General features: G+C 47.9%; 2 protein-coding genes across 13 annotated transcripts in view; both read left to right on the forward strand.

The window, feature by feature from the left end:
* LOC147009491 (uncharacterized) overlaps positions 1-17,381 on the forward strand; it is a 97,829-nt gene that overhangs the window by 73,016 nt on the left and 7,432 nt on the right. For 3 of the 12 annotated variants that reach the window (XM_085861839.1, XM_085861841.1, XM_085861840.1), the window contains one exon: positions 17,309-17,343. The exons of the other annotated variants lie outside the window; for them this stretch is intronic. In XM_085861839.1, coding sequence (XP_085717965.1) covers positions 17,331-17,343 — 13 coding nt within the window. In that variant the 5' untranslated portion in view covers positions 17,309-17,330. The remainder of the gene's footprint in view (positions 1-17,308; positions 17,344-17,381) is intronic. 12 annotated transcript variants of the gene reach the window in all.
* LOC147009492 (uncharacterized) overlaps positions 1-17,381 on the forward strand; it is a 170,951-nt gene that overhangs the window by 61,730 nt on the left and 91,840 nt on the right. The window lies entirely within an intron of this gene.

Genomic DNA, 17,381 nt, shown 5'->3' on the forward strand with positions numbered 1-17,381 from the left:
TTCAAACGAGCTGAGGATTTGGCTGAGGTTTTTCATGGTGAGATGCTCGGATGAAGGTGTCACAGCATCTTCTTCTTCCTCAAGAGCCCACTGCTGTTCCAACTCCATAAGATCTTCATTGCTTAAGGGTTCTGCATGAGACTCCAGTAAGTCATCCACGTCCTCTTCGTCAACCTCTTCAAAACCAGCCTCCTGCGCCAGGTCTACAATTTGACTTGTAATCAACGGAACATCAGCAAACCCCGTGAAATTGTGGACACACTCAGGCCACACTTTCTTCCACACAGCGTTCATTGTGGAAGCACTCACCTCCGCCCATGAATCCTTAATGTTTTCCAAAGCCATTTTTATGTTGTATGTTCGCCAAAACTCCTTGATTGATAGCTTGTCCTTATCAGTTTTTTTGATAAGCTGCAGTATGGTATGCTTAACATAATAGGTTTTAAAAGCAGCAATAACTCCCTGATCCATAGGCTGTAAAAGTGAGGTAGTATTTGGTGGTAAAAATACTACCTGCACGTTTTCACACCAGTCTTCCATTTGCTGAGGATGGGCAGGAGCATTGTCTACAAGCAGCAAAGATTTGTTGTCAATGTTGTTCTCCTTGGAGTACTTCTCAACATGATTGGAGAAGTAATTGATCACGTAATCGTGGGTCAATGCCCCAGTCATCCAAGCCTTTGTATTTGACCGCCATATTACGGGAAGTTGTGGCTTGAGGCAACCCTTTAGCGCTCGTGGGTTTTCAGAAACGTAAACAAGAAGCGGCTTGAGTTTTACATCCCCTTCTGCATTTCCACCGAGTAATAAGTTCAGCCTGTCCTTTGCTGCTTTAAACCCTGGAGCAGTCTTTTCTTCTCGTGCGATGTATGTACGGGAGGGCATTCTTTTCCAAAACAATCCGGTTTCGTCAATATTGTAGACTTGCTTCGGTGAGTAACCCCCCTCCTCAATTATCTTCTTCAACTTTGCTGGAAACTCTGATGCGGCAGCATGGTCCGCACTTGCTGCCTCACCGCTACACTTCAGGTTGTGGAGGTTGGCGCGATGACAAAACCTCATGAACCAGCCTCGGCTAGCTGTGAAGGTCTCTGCGCCTTCACCCTTTCCTTCAGATTCCTGTTTCTTCTTTAAATCGTTCCACAAACTACACGCTTTTTCTTGTATCACAGCAAGAGATAAAGGCATGCGACGTTTAGTTTGATCTTCTATCCACACACATAATAAACGCTCCATGTTGTGCATGGCACCATCTCTCATTCTCGTTAGTGTCGTTGTACTCGAACTGGTCGCAATCTGTGATATTTTCTTTATCTTTGCCGAACTTTGAACGATCGAATGTACAGTCGATGCAGCGATTGCTGCGCGCGGCCGATTTCCGTTGTCCCTTCACCTCGTTCATGTCTTTTAATTATATCCAATTTCACCTTCAATGTGACAGCCTTTCGTTGTCTCTTGAAACGAGGTGTGCTCGGCAAAAGACTTGCGGGTCGCTGGGGATTCATACTGGAAGGTATGCAGGTGAGCGTGAAGAGAACACAGTACAGTACAGCATACAGTACATGCGCAGTAAAGTGAAAGTGTGTTTATGCGCATCCTGTGTGATTGTTGTTTTTTGCAGGCAGTTTGAAACTTTTTTTGCTATTTTCCTTGCAATGACATTACGATAGGCATAAAATGTTTGCGATAATTGAAAAATTAGTCATTAAAACTAAATTACGAATAATCGAAACTACGATATGCGAACTTCCGGTTAGCGAGGACTTACTGTATAGGATTAGCTCAGATCCCCCATTAAATGCCTGTTTGGCTAGGTTGTTTGGTAAAGTAGACGTTATATGTGTGTCGGGAGGTGTAAAAGCCTGTTTTATGTTCGTACAGTGGTGGTGACACAAGAACTCCCTCGTATTCCTACCCCATCCCGGGATAGGCCCCTCCCAGTCGGCTGAGGGGTGTGGCCTGGAGAGAGGGTGTGGTTAGAGGGAGGAAGTGACGCGAGGGGGGAGGAGTTTGTCGGTTTCGCCGAGAGAGGTGTGCTCGTGAAGGGAGAAAGAAAATGAAACCTCAGGCTCAGGTTCAGTTTTGGAGAGTTTGGAAAACGGAGTCGCTGAGAGAAGGCGTCCTCGTGTGTGAAGAACAGTCGGGTTCTCGAGGCGTGCTCGGAGTCGCTTCAAAGCGAGCGAACGAAGGAGGCACAGTGTTGGATCTGCCGGGAGAGACGCTGAACCAACTTGTACGTCGAGGATTCTGCCGTGAGAGGGACGGCAGCCAGCTTGGAGAAGAAAGAAAAAGGAAAGGCAGTGGTGAATCAGCCAGGAGAGAACACCGAACCTGAGGGTCGAGTCTGCCATCGGCCGAGAAAGAAAAGGTGATTCGACAGAGAGAGGAACTGAGAGGATGAAGCGGAAGTCGGGAAGGCAGGAGAGGAGACACCGGAGCGTCTGACAGTCCTTACTCACCTCACGGCTGGGCACGTTGTTGATCGCTTTTCACCGCGCTTGTTTCCGGACCGGGCTTCACTCCCGCAGCCGAGCACGTGGCGGCCTCGTGCGTTGCACAGCACGGACCTCGCGCTCGCCGCTGGGTTAACCCGGCACGGTCCCCATTGAAACTACGGCCGCTACCCGGTCCTTGTCTCTCAATTGTCGTTGTCGTCGCCATTCACTCCATGCACACCTGCGTGTCACGATGCTCACACTCCACTCCATCACATTCACATCGGGAGACGCGGCTGCATGCTCCCGCATGCCGACCGACATCTCCCTCACATACCGCGACCTCACACACACTGTCTCCCTCACACTCGGCCGCTCACTCACTCGTGCCATCCATCCCCTTGCACAGGTGGCTCCTTCCACCTGCGGTGCCCCTTTCACACACGGCGTGCTGAGAAGCACGCTCTTCAGCACACTTGCCACCACACCACTCACACACGGGGCTGCACTCACACCTTGCATCACACACACCGGGACAACCACACTGGGGATTCATGTCCCCACAAGGGGTTCCGGGGCCTCTATACCCCCCAAGCTCGGCGTGCACCCGTCCGCAGCACCCGTCCCCTCAAACTCGCTCAACACGACCGAACTCACCTGGTCGTGAGTCACCTCAAGGGGGCATACTCCCTCCCCTCATTCCTGGAGGAGGCTGTCCAGCTGCTCGCAGCGGGTCCCCAAACAGTCCGCCAGCTCCCCCTCATGGTCCTCCACTACCTCAATGTGTGTGCTCGTCCTTAACCCCATCCAATTCACCCTCTATCTCCTGTGTCTCTGTACATTTATTAGTTTCTGTTGTCTCCATGTGTCTATTAGTCGCTGCTTCTTTCTGGCGTCTTTCCCTTATCTTTACGTAGGCCAAACTTGCTTTCTCCTTAAGTCGCTCCCATCCTTCCCTCTGTTTCACTCCTTGCTCTTTCACGATCTCCGCGTACCTCATCCTTGCTTTCCGTCGTCATTGTTCTTTTCTCTCCCTCCCAATTCCTTTCACCTCGTGTCTTATCTCCCTCGTGCACGTCTCCGTCACAGTTGCTCTCTCCGTCACCTTTACAAGTCTCCCCCAACACGTCTCCCAAATTATTTCGTCCTCACCCGCCTCCATTGCGGGCCTGACAACTGTTGCACTCCCTCCCAGCTTGTTCGCTCCCACACGTGGCGTCGCCATTTTGAGCTCCCCTGTTATTACCTTCATGCCCGCCTGCAGGCTTCGGCCCAAGTTCTGCGTCTCACCCCGCATTTCTTCCATTTTCGCATTCATGCCTTTTATTTCGTTTTTCATTTGTTGCGCATTCGTTTTCAATTCATTTATGGCTTGCAAAATCATTTCGAGTGCACTCGGCTGAGCCCATTCGGCACGGATCGCGGGGTTTTGGTGGAGAGGGGGAGGGAAGGTGTCATACGCCGCGGCTGCCGCCGCGCTCATTTCGCGCTCTGGGTTCAGTTGGGGGAGTTCATCCTGCACAACAAGCATTTCCTGCATGGGGATTTCATCCTGGACCATGGATTCTACACATTCTACATCCATTTCTAATACCCCCGGCTCCCGCTCGCCTTGAGACTCCATCTTATTTCTCGTAAGGGGTTAATTTTGATCGCTCGTAATTTGCAGGGAATCGGGGGTCGCTCCTCTCACCCCTGAACCGATTCCCGTGAATCCCAAATCCCGGGGTGGATTTGAATCCCACACTCCTGTACACCAGTGTTGCGAGGAGGGGGATGGGTTTGTATCTCACGACCTGACGCCAGTGTTGCGAATTCGCGCCCGCCGACGTGCGGACGGCCACGTAACTCGGATCGCGGCACGTCGCCCACCGGACGGACAATTCCGTCGTGACCCTCCGGGAACTATCGCCCGGAGCCAGTCACGGGTGGGCCTTTCGACCTCACCACAATCGTGCCAATCGGCCACGCGCGTAGGATAGGGTTGTTCGCCAAACTCGACCTACCTAAGTACCCACGCGGATGGTAAACCGGGCGATCATACCTCGCCGCAGGTCGACTCCGGACACGAGCCGCTTGGGTGGCCCGTTCCGTACTCTCGGGATAACCAAGCGGTGTTATCGTCGACCTCGACGGTTCAGATTAATTATCGGGATCTTGCACCCGCTACGAACCCTTCACGTGAAGCAGGATGGAGATTCAATTCGGAAAAGACGAAGCGAAACGGGAAAACAGTTCACACAATGCACATTTATTTCCCGGCACACGGAAAGCACGTATATACAGCCATACAGTCAAAATGCACATAAAGCAACCAAAACAATAAAAGCACCAACGATGCAGAGTTAATACCGACTACGCGCACACACGGCAACACTTATACAGCTTTACTTCACAGATGGCGCCAACACACATTTACACAAAAACAAAGGAAAGAAGACATAGACAATATTGACATAGACAAGGAGTCCTCATAGACAAGGAGGCAGACAGGCCTGTAGGCCAAATGTGCGCGTGGCCTGGAGGAGCGGCCAGGTCCGCGAGACCGGGGGGGTCCTACCCGCGTCCTCGTGACGCGTTGGCGGGCGAGCCGCAAATGTGGCCGCGCGGCTGTGCCCCGACTCCGTGCTCCTTGGCGGGTTTCGTTGGCACCATGTGTGGGGGTGGGAACGGGGCCCCGTTTTGCACTATCTCAGCGCGGGGGAAAGGGGGAATTGTTGATGCCCTGGGGGAGGGGGATGGCTGGCTGGCTTGGGTCCCACGACGAGACGAGCGATCCCCCACACCGTAACCTTGTCGCCGACCGCCGTCCTTCTCGCCTCGGACCCGAGCTCCCTTGCCTGCAGTTCCACCGCGCGCACTCGCCTCGACTTCACCAATGCAACGCAACGCGTCCCGAACAGCCAATTCTCGACGACCCTCTTCAGGCAACTCCCGAACTCAACTCTTCCTGCAACTCTTCTTCGTTCCACACTCTCCCGACCCGACTCTGCCACTCTTTTTGCCTTGCCCTCGCCTTTTTATAGGTGGGCAGGAGCAGCGTATATGCAAATATTCGGATCAGAATGACCTTGGGGGCGGAGCCACGCTCGCCCATTGGTCGGAGGAAACGGGGGCGTGAACCTCCCCTGATCCTAGAATTTGCATATATCGACTTCACACACACGCGCCTGGAGGCAGGGTTAAGCCACCCCGCGCTCGCTAATTGGACAGAGGAGAAGTGGGCGTGTAGCGTTTTTGATCCGAATTTTCCCCTTGGAAAGGCTGCTATTCGTGCTCGCGGCTCGGTGCTTTCGGCACCAATCGCTGAACGGGCCCGAGACAGCCCGACGTTCAGTGTTCACAGGTGGTGCGGGAATGGCCGTAGAAGGAGAGAGGTGAAGGTGGTGGAGGGTTTTCGGTGGTGGTTCGATGGTTATGGTGCCGTTTAGGAATGGCAGTGATGCGATGATGTGGGAGCGTAGATGGTGGCGGTGGCGTGGTTGTTGTGTGATGACGGTTGAGATATGGTTGGTTCAAAATAGATAGAACAGAAAAAATGGCTAACTCAAAGCGTCGCAGCCCAGATGAATTGCATAAATTCCCTCTATACAACGGGTTTGGGCTAACTACACATGTACTTAGAGATATCTCACTTACGGGCCCTTCATGGTGTAATGCGAATTTCCACAGCCGTAACAATATAAAGAAGAAGAAGGCGAAGAGGCTTCTTCTTTAAAGAGGAAGAAGGTGCTTCCAACCAAAAGTAAAAACTCGATTGTTTCAGCAAATTTTAGGAAAAAGCGAGAGCAGACCTGGTTTCAGGGCAACGTTTCATCAGGCACAACAGACCCTGTGCTTCGGCATGTGTCTGGTTTTTATTTCGATACAACCGCTCATTTCCGGTCGTGTGCTGGTGCTTGAGGTCAAATGGAGGAGTGCTTTTTAGGTCCGAACAAAACACTATCAGATGCTGTAATGTCGGTCCTAAGGAAAGGTTTAAATTTCAGCATAACCCCTGAATCCATACCTGTGGCCCCAAGTGTTGCAAGTGTGGAGTCCCACATTACCAATCTACCGGTAGAGGAGAAAACCACCATCACGAACCGTGTGGCTCAGACCATCGGAGCCTTTTTTCACATGAGTAAACTTGAACCTAACTTCTCAGTACCAGAGCAGAAGGCTATGAAAAGTCTCAGAAACAGGACTGATTTTATTTTTGCACCAGCGACAAGGGCAGCGCAGTGGCAGTAATGGAGAAGGCATCATACCATGGTCAAGTCATATCGCTACTGGAGGATGCTAAGACTTATCAATAATTACCTGATGATCCAACTCCAAAGCAACAACGGTCCTTGAACACACAATTGTCCATGCTAAAACAAGCAGGCAGGCTGGGCAACCAGGACTACAATTTGCTTTACTGCAGCAATGGTTCATCACCCAGACTGTATGGTCTTCCCAAGATCCACAAAGCCAATGTCCTTCTGAGACCCATCGTGTTCTCCGTCAATGCACCATCTTACCGATTGTCAGGCTTTCTTGCACATATCATTGGCAGACTTGTAGAAAAGACTGATAAAATGGTTAATAATATTGGTGAATTTGTCCAAAGAATAAGATAGCTTAGAATCCAAGATGATGAGACGATGGTATCTTTCGATGTTGTTTCCCTTTTCACCAACATTCCAGTCGATCTTGCGGTGTAAGTCAAACTCGACCGGTTGAAACATTCAAACGATTGGAAAATGGCTTGTCAAAACAGCAAACTAACACCTGAAGATATTGCAAGCTTGCTGGAGATGTGTCTGAACAGCACAACCTTCATTGATGACGGTGCACACGACTGACAAATTATTGGCACAGCTATGGGTTCACCGGTCTCTGCTGTTGTAGCTAACCTGGTGATGGAGGAACTCGTAAATCGATATTTGAGTCTCATGAGAATTGACTCCCAGGGTACTCGAACAGATATGTAGATGACACCTTCGTCATTGTGCGTACAAACATGGTAGACCACCTACTGGGACAACTTAGCCGGGTATTCCCCAGCATTAACTTCACAATGGAAATTGAAAAAGAAAACAAATTGGCATTTTTGGATGTGGAGGTTCACCGTAAGCCTGACGTCTCCCCAAAGACTTCGGTTTACAGGAAACCAACCCACACCAGCAGATTACTGAATTTTAACTCCTGCAACCCAATCTCCCACAAACGCAGTGCAGCACAGACCTTAGCAGCTCAGGCATGGACGGTGTCATCTTCCAAAGCTGAGGCAATTAAAGAAATCAGATTAGTTGGAGGAGTCCTGCTCAAAAATGGGTACAACAAGGGGATACTCCCCACTTTGGAAGAACCAAAAAGGACAGAACGGAAGAAGCCAGGCACTCTTGGCCACTGTGTACTGCCATACTACCCGGGCCTTTCAGAAAGGATTGGCAGGATAGTACATGGTGCACGGATTGGTGTAGTCTACAAGCCTCTATGCACCATCCGTAATGTTATCTCAAAACTGAAGGACCCAATTCCAACTGGTGATAAATCTGGAGTCGTTTACCATTCATCATGCAAAGACTGTGACCAATTCAACATTGGTGAAACTGGAATGAATTTGAAACAATGACTCGATGAACATGACAGAGCAATTAGGCTTGGGAAAATGACCCAGTCAGCCATAGCACGTCATTGCCTGATATCTGGCCATAAATTTGACTTTGATGGGACCCGTGTCCTAGACACTAACAAACAAACCACACAGGTTTATTTTGGAAGCATGGCACGTGAATAGCCGGAAGGGTGGCCTAACAAGGGAGATGGTAGACATCCCCACACAATACACACCTCAATGCAAATGGCAAAAACTGGATGGTGCAAACGGCTGCATAAGGTGTGCAACAAACACCCAATCCAAAACAACAGATCCACACCCAACGAGAACCCCAACACTCACACAACTAACAGGAAACACAAAAACAACAACAAGCGCACACGTATTCACTCACACACATACAACACCAGATCACATGTAAATAAAAACAAAAAAGATCAGAGCACCCCTTCAATGATGTGATTTGACATTTGTTTTTGTAATGTCCGGGGAGCAGTGAGGCACGGAGAGTCGTGAGGGTTGTCGTAACTGTTTATTGCATTCCCGGATGTACACTACTACGAGCCTCTAGCGGGCGCGAACAGCTATATGCATTGCAGACACGTGACTATTATCACAACTCCTCCACGCCCCTTCAACGCTCCATGCCAATACACCACACTCCTCCCTCCTAAAAGTATGATTACAAAATGACAATATAAAATGATAACATGACACTAATCAAAAAGCATTGGCACCGTGACACAAAAAACAACTGGTGGAAAAAAAAAAGAACACTAAACATCCAAAAACCCAGGTTTCTCGATCCGCCCCGGGTAGATAGCGCCCCAGACGGCCCATGCTTACACGCCTTCCGGCGAGGTCGAGGTGACACCCCAGGCGAACCTCCCCCGGCACCATCAAATGCCCCCAGTCGACAAGTTGGCTCATCTCCCTCAGACAGGACCGAATCAGGTAAGCACCCCGAGCATGCAAGCCCCATGGGCGCCAGCACGGCTGATCTTGGCGAGATCAGAGGTTTGCGCTCCATGGCGCCTGGCACGTCTGACCTTGGCAATATCAGGGGTGGGGGGTGACGCTGAACAGTGAACCTGCCCCGGCTCCCCGCCATCAACCCGAACCAGGCAATTATCCGGCTCCACTACCAGCTGTCCCACACCAAAATCGCGCACCAGCGCCGGGCGCAACACCGCCCCTGCCGCCGACCCCTTAGGTCGCAGCAAATCCAGCTGAGACTTCAACGCACGTCCATATAGACGATCAGCGTTGGCTGGATGCATAGCAATGTTGTACAACAGCAGAAACATCGTCTGCGCAGATGCAAACTTCTCTTTACGTACCGCGCGTTCCCACCGTATAATTCTAACACATGAGACTGAAGCGAACTGCGGACTGCCATCGAAGACCAGGATCTGGAAGACCTCTTTATTCGCAACGATCATCCGCAAGTTCTTCACGTCAAAGAAAGCATTGATCCCAATCAAACAGTTTGCTCACACGCGGACCGTCGACATTTGCTTTTATAATGCCACGCTTAATCACTCGTGCTGCGAGAATCAAACATACAACAATTAACAAATAATGAACCACGCTGCGTGCAAGCCTCTTGGTTGTAACGACATTGAGGCGACTTGCGTTCAGGTCCTTATCTGAACGTTGAAGAGGACACGTCGATGGTCGCGAACCGCGAACTCTCTCGGATGCGACCGGTTCGCTCCAATCCCCTGTTGAAATCGCCTGAACGACACGGGCGTGCACTGTATCATGAGCTGACTCCACCGCAACCTGCTTGGCGGTGACCGGCCCATCCTGGACCTGGCCCAGTGCCAACACATCAACCCGGTTGGTTGATCCAGACGAAGGTGGACCCTCCGCACAACGCAAGCGCGAGAGCCCGTCGCAGCTGGCATGCTCCCCGTTGCTCCGGAACCGTATATCGTAGTTGCAGGAAGCAATGAACGGACACCAATGTTGTATCGCCGCGGCCCCTGCCACCGGGACCTCACCCTCGGGTCTCGAGGGAGGCCCGGGCCCAAACGGAGGTACGGGGCCCGAAGGAGACACAGGCGCACCTGGAGGTACGAACTCCGAAAGAGGAACCTCCTCCCACGACTCTCTAATCGGCTCGGCACGGGACGTCCAAGGCCACTGGCTGGTGCCGTCCCGTCTAGTTGAATGCGGGCCAACCAGCTCCGACCTAAAAGGGCAGGACGCCCTCCCCTTGCACCACGAACAGCGAGAGCTCGACCCGCTGACCTTGATGGGCGACCAAGACGTGTGCCCTGCCAACCGCTGGTAGCGCTTCACCGGTATACGTGTGCAACGCGAGGGTAGACCTGAAAAGTCGTAGACCGGGGAGTGCACGAGCGGTGCGCTCGCTTATAATCGACACCGCCACTCCGGCATCAACTTGAAACATGATCGGCGTTCCATCCACAAAACCACGCACAGGCTGCAGGTCTCGACCTGGGACGTAAAAGCGTACGTCATGCACAAAACATCGTACCGGGTGTAGGTCTCGCCCCGCGTCGCTGGGGTCGCCTCGTACATCACCATCCATGACCGTTATGGTGGCCAATGACACTTGGCACACACACCGTAGATGTCCCTGAGTATTCAGATCGTCATCCGACTGGCCGCGTTGCAACGTTTGGCCATGGCCCGCACCGAAGACTGTGCGTGTGGTCGTGGGCGCTTGGTACATCGTGCGGACCTCCGGATCACCTGTCATGCTCTGGCCAGTGAGGGCTCGGACATCTGTCAGAGTCTGCTTGACGGCCGACGCCGTTTCTGAGTTGAATGTAATGTCCTCGTCCTTTAGCCGTGGAATTGCAGAAACCATTTCCGACTCTTGCAAACCAGAACTAAAACGATCTTCGAGCCCGGCCTGCCGTTCACTCGACGTGAATTTGCAGGCGACGGCGAGATTCCTCACCCGCTCGGCGAAACTCGCGATGCGCTCCTCTGGGCTCCTTGCCATGTGATCGAACTCGTACCGCGCGAGCTGCGCTGATTCTCCCGGCGCTCTGTGCGCCTGACAATCCAATTGCTCTGGCAACGACTCAAAGTCAATGCCGAGGAAAACAGGCACTCTGTACGCGTCGATCCGAAACATCCTTGTCGCCAATGTAATGTCCGGGGAGCAGTGAGGCACGGAGAGTCGTGAGGGTTGTCCTTACTCTGTTTATTGCTTTCCCAGATGTACACTACTACGAGCCTCTAGCGGGCGCGAACAGCTATATGCATTGCAGACACGTGACTATTATCACAACTCCTCCACGCCCCCTCAACGCTCCATGCCAATACACCACAGTTTTTGCTTTTGCAAATTAAAAATTAAAATATAAAGCACTCCATTTGACCTCGAGCACCAGCACGTGACAGAAAATGAGCGGTCGTATCCAAAAAGAAACCGGACACGTGTCGAGGCCTGGGGTCTATTGTTCCTGATGAAGCCGGCTGTACAGCCGGCGAAATATTGCCCCCAGACTGGGTCTGCTCTCGCTTTTTTTGCTCAAATTAGCGGAGTCGATCAAGTTTTTACTTTTGGTTGGAAGCGCCTTCTTCCTCTCCTTGAAAAAAAAAATGTATACATATATAATATTGCGGACCTGGGGGGTCGGGGGTGAGAAGACCACGAGGGGGGAAGCTACCTCTGGTTCCCACCAGACTCTCCGGAATCGCAGGCCATCGCACATGAATAACTTCATGACGTGGTGGGTCACTAATCGACCGTGAAGCCAATAACTCAACCACGTGAATTAGAGTCCTCCGTCTAATAAATACCGTTTACCTAATGGTCACGTGATCTAATTACCGGGGTACACACCCTCAGTACGCCTTGTTCAAACTGGATCACCTTACCGGATCAGATTCAGCCGAGCGTAACTGCTCAAGGACGTACCGTCTATAAAAACAGGTCATTGGGGAATAACATCCCAGCGAGGCTAGAATACGAACCATGCTGGACCAATGAAGGAAAAGACAAAAACGAGCTGGTAACATTTCGATACAAAGCATTTATTTCCAATCAAGTGAGGAAAGGTATGTGGCACAGTGAATTGGGTTTATTATTATGTACAGCAGGGATAGCAAGGAATTTGTGGGGTGCGACTAAAGGCAAGCAATTTACAAAAGCAGACTTATCCCGTTAGAACTTCTGCAATCTTAACTTATTCTACGACAGCTGCCATCACATACACACACACACACACACACACACACACACACACACACACACACACACACACACACACACACACACACACACACACACACACACACACACACACACACACACACACACACACACACACAAGCTCGAGAAAGATTAGATAGCCAGAAACAACGAGAGCAGATGAGGATAAACGGCCTCGCAATACCTGGCACGGTCGGTTGACCAACGCAACCCAGTACGGTTGGGGGGGGGGTGTGGGGGAGAAATACTGGTGCCTAAGGTGTGGGAGTGGGAGGTGTGGTGTAGTGCAATATGAGGGGAGCGGTGTCGGGCCAGAGGAAAATGTGATTGTGAGTCAGTAAGCAGGCTCTTTTGTGCGTACAAAGGGGACGAGATAGAGGGGTGGAAAGAGAGAGAGAGGAGAGCAGATGCGTGAGGCAGAAGATCCCTGTCCTAGTCATGCATTGGTCTGCTAGTGTAGTGTGTACCTCCATGAGACGCTCTGCTTGAGCATTTATACCTTGAGAGTTTGCGTGTTATCGCCGGCTTAGTCACTTTGCTGGGGCTCGTGGCAACGTGCGCTCCACACTGGTCCTCCAGAATAAGCACGTCTCGGTCGCACACCAACCATGAGTGAAGAGGCAACGAGGAGCAGCCAACGAAAACTCGAGATGAGCAGAGAAGAAGGTGGCGAAGACGAGAGGCGAAGAACAGGGCAAGCGGTTCCACCATCCTCCTTTTATAAGCCCCGGGCGAAGGGTGGAGTGACGGCCCGAAGTGACGTGCTGTGCCCGAATCCCGCTTCTCTATTTGGTAGCAGAAGCCCTAGCCATGCCCTGCCAGGCTGCTGGGGCTGGAAGCGGTCTCATTCGCACATCCGGCGTGACACGGCCAAGCTCCGTACCAAACTCCAAGATCGCTCTTCCCGCGACCTTTCCTCGCCGCCCATCTTTCTGTGTTCTGGCGACTGAACGAGGGTCGTATCGATCCCGCATGCTCACCCGGGACATTCCCGGCAAGATGCGGTGGGTGCTATTAACATCCGTTGCTCGTCCCCGCATCACGCGGTTCGAGTACAGCCTGAGTTATGCAACACCCCTCTGTTTAGTGGCGAATTGTATCAATGCAGGGGTACGAGGAGGTGCGGGAATATTTTTCCAGTGTGCGGGAGGTGTTGGTGGTCGAAGTGGTGAGTTTTTGGTGAGTGAGGGGTGAGTAAGGTGAGATGCCGTTGAAAATTGGCGCGCAGATTTGAATGAAATACTGGCGTGCCATGTGTGTGCTGTACAGCATGTAGTGTTTATAGTGAAGGAAGTTTGTTGGTTTCAAGCCATGGGAGGCATCGTAGTGTGCTTCTTACTCATCACATTTTGCATGGCGTGTGTACTTGCTTGCTTGACTTTTTCCATGGCTAAAAGGAAAGGGTTGGAATATAAATCAGAATAGAAGATAGAGATATAGTTAATAGACCTAGCTAATGGACCCACGCAACGCACTTCATCCCGTTAACCCACTAGACATGAGGGGAAGGTCTAACTGCCCGAAGACTGACAAAATAACTGCCTGGGGATCACTGTATGCTGGGCGCCATTGCCTTAGACTTGGAGGCATGCTGTTTTGCAGAACCACAACAATATATTTGCATTGGACTGTTTCAGTGCAGTTTCGGAGAAGATTTCAAAGGATTTCTTTTTAAATCCTCGTGGAGGATCTCTAAGTGTTACTCACGTTGTTGTTCTTGTGGACTTTTTTTGTTTCACAGCCTACAGTTTTCATCGAAACTTCCTGAAACTTGGCGTATATATATATATATATATATATATATATATATATATATATATATATATATATATATATATATATATATATATATATATATATATATATATATATATATATATATATATATATATATATGTAAAAATACCCTGCGCAGACAGTAACGATCTCCGATTTTGAAAATTCCTCCTAGAAAAAAAGTTATGACGTCAAAATATCTCCGCTAATGGAAATCGCCTAAAAAATTATCTCCGAAACTAGGCAAGCTTTTTGAATACTGTTTGCGGGAATCGAACAGGGCATCCAGCAGAGAAGAATTACCGCACATATGATAGATACATCACTATGACGTCATATCAACTTTTATGACGGCATTCCTATTTTTTGACATTTTTTGTTTCACAACCCAGAGTTTTCATCGGATCTTCGTGAAACTTGCCATGTATATGCAGAAAGCCCACGCGCAGGCAGTAACCATCTCCGATTTTGGAAATTCTTCCGAGAAAAAAAGTTGACGTCATAATATCACTGCTAATGGAAATCGCCTCTACCATTATCTCTAAAACTAGGCAAGCTGTTTGAATTTTGTTTGCGGGAATCAAGCCGGGCATTAGCACTGATAATGTATCGCAACCCTGATACATCACAATGACGTCATATTCCTTTTTATGACGTCATCGTTAAGAGGATGAGGATCTTACCTCATTTGAGCTTGTTTAATCGAATATGGCTGCCACACCACGTGACCAACGACATTTATTTATCAAAATTTTATTCCCATAGCTAGACGATGACACGTTGAGTTTCACATCAATCTGGAGGTTTGCGAAAAGAGTTTTAAAAGTTTTCGCGGAAATGCAATATGGCTATCCAAAACCACATCATTGATGACATCATTGTTATCAAAGTTTTTTCTGCCCAGGTAGTCGATCACACTTGCACAGTTTTGCATTGATCTTTTCAGCCATTTCAGATTTTTTTTTCTTCTTCTTTTTCCAAAAAGATATGGCTGCCACACCACATCAACAACGACATCATCAATTTCATCCTCTTGACAAATTTCTTCATAGATGACCATCAAACATTTTCATGCTGATCAGATAAATAATTTGACACATCCAATTCTGCCATCATAAGAGCACCGATGATGTCATCATTATCGAATGTTATTCCCATTGGATAGTTTCTGGTATGTGCCAAGTTTATACTTTTACCCTCGGCGAAGGAGAGAATATTGTGTTTGTCTGTCTGTTTGTCTTATTTGTTTGTTTTTCCGCACAGAACTTTTGTGTTTTTCTCTGCAACCGCTTGTCGGATTGAGACGAAATTTTCACCGCAGGTGCGACAACTCATGTAGAATGTTTTTATCATAATTATTATGTCATGTGGTGTGGCAGCTATGTTACAAAAACGGAAAAGCTTTAGACCTCTGTATTTCTGAAACTGCACCAAGGAAAAAATTTAAACTTGGCACACAGCAAGTACTCCTCATGGGGAATAAGTGTGATTTTTTTTTGATGACGTTATAGGTGCCTTCGTTATGACATTGTATGATAAATTGTTCTACAGACGTAAATTTGATGTCATCGGTCACGTGATTCGGCAGATATATATATATATATATATATACATATATATATATATATATATATATATATATATATATATACATACATATATATATATATATATATATATACATACATATATATATATATATATATATATACATACATATATATATATATACATATATATATACATATATATATATATATATATATATATACATATATATATATTATTTTTTACCTTCAAAAATCTTCTTCTCTGAAGTGGTTGAACAGATCGTGGCGAAACTTTACACGTATGATCGCCTATCCATGGGGAACAGAAGGTTCACACATATGACATCATATTGGATTTACCCTAAAACCTCTAAAAATTTTCTGCAGAATGGCTGGACAAATCAAAGTGAAACTTCACACAAATGTTCCCCAAGCCATGGGTGTACAAGTTTGTTCAGGAATAATTGATAGGTCACATGGTTTGGCAGTCACATTGAAGAAAAATATTGAGTCATGTTTTCTCTGCAACCACTTCATCAAATTGACATGGAACTTCACATTTATGATCTCGTAGTGATGGGGAATACAGGTTTTAAATTTCAACTTGATCAGATGCATGGTCTGGCAGCCAGAATTATTGAACTTTTGATATGGGGTATTTTGGTTTTTTTATTGTTATTATTATTTTTATTTTTTTTGAATAAGGCTCACTTGGCTGTGTCTGGAAGTGTTTGATGGTAGAGAAGTAGCAACTGAAATGTGAATCCTATCCAGGTTCCTCCTGATGACTTCATCTTTGCTTTTTGCTTGTTTGGGTTCCTTCTGATTATTCCAATGCAGGACTGTACCTATTTGATCTTCCATTTGATTTGAATTGAATTTATTTTTTATCCCATTCTAAATTCAATTGAATAACAATAAAAAGAAACGTCATGGGTCAGGGTCAGGTGTCCGATCAAAGCAAGACGTCTTCGTACCTGGTCATCACTCCCAGCAGTTATAAAGTGGAAGTTCGATTTGTCTCATTAATTATGCAACACACCACTACACAAACGCCACACAAAATACACCACACAAAAGCATTCCTGGCGAGGGTTTGCAGTCTCTAATTGCTCTTTTTTGTTGTTGTTTTTTGTTTTTTGTTAGTACTGTTCTATGATCAACCCTGTTTGTCTGTGATCAGGTGATCTCAAAAAATTATGGTTAGATTTTGGACGAACCTTAGTGGACAGGTTGTGTGTGTGACAAGGAAGAATTGATTCGATATTGATGAAGATCTGGATATTGATCCGTATACAGGTACTCTCATTTTTAGTGGTTCTCCATGATTGGTCAAAAACGATATATCGCATGATATTTCAAAAAGTTGTGGACGAATTATGAAAACATTTGAAGGATGAGTTGGGTAGCTTGGATGAGTTATGACAAGTCCAAAGCTCAATAAAAACACAGCTGACAAGAACAAGACAAGTAGATTTTAGTTAAGGTCTCGATGCAGATCCTGCCTATCAGGGGCTGCAAAACGTAAACAGTTCAGCCTGACGGAGGAATGTGCTCTGTCGAGTGCCGTTCTGGTTTACTTCAGCAGTTTGTCCACGCGCATTTATAAAAGCTGTTAATATAGAATAATAAACATGATTATCACTTATAATTGGACGAATTTATCCAAAAGTATGAATATCATTAGAAAAAACCAAAACTTTTGAACACGACTGTTGAGTTACATCAATAATTTTTTTTTTTTTTTTTACTTTTTCTGCAGTGAAACAAATAAATGAACACACATGTTGGACTTTGGTACGTTTTTCAGAATGATGTTACGAGTAATGAACAGA

The sequence above is a fragment of the Eptatretus burgeri genome, chromosome 17 (genome assembly GCF_056783735.1).
Source record: "Eptatretus burgeri isolate ZD-2024b chromosome 17, Ebu_testis_v1, whole genome shotgun sequence".
Taxonomy (NCBI): Eukaryota; Metazoa; Chordata; class Myxini; order Myxiniformes; family Myxinidae; genus Eptatretus; species Eptatretus burgeri.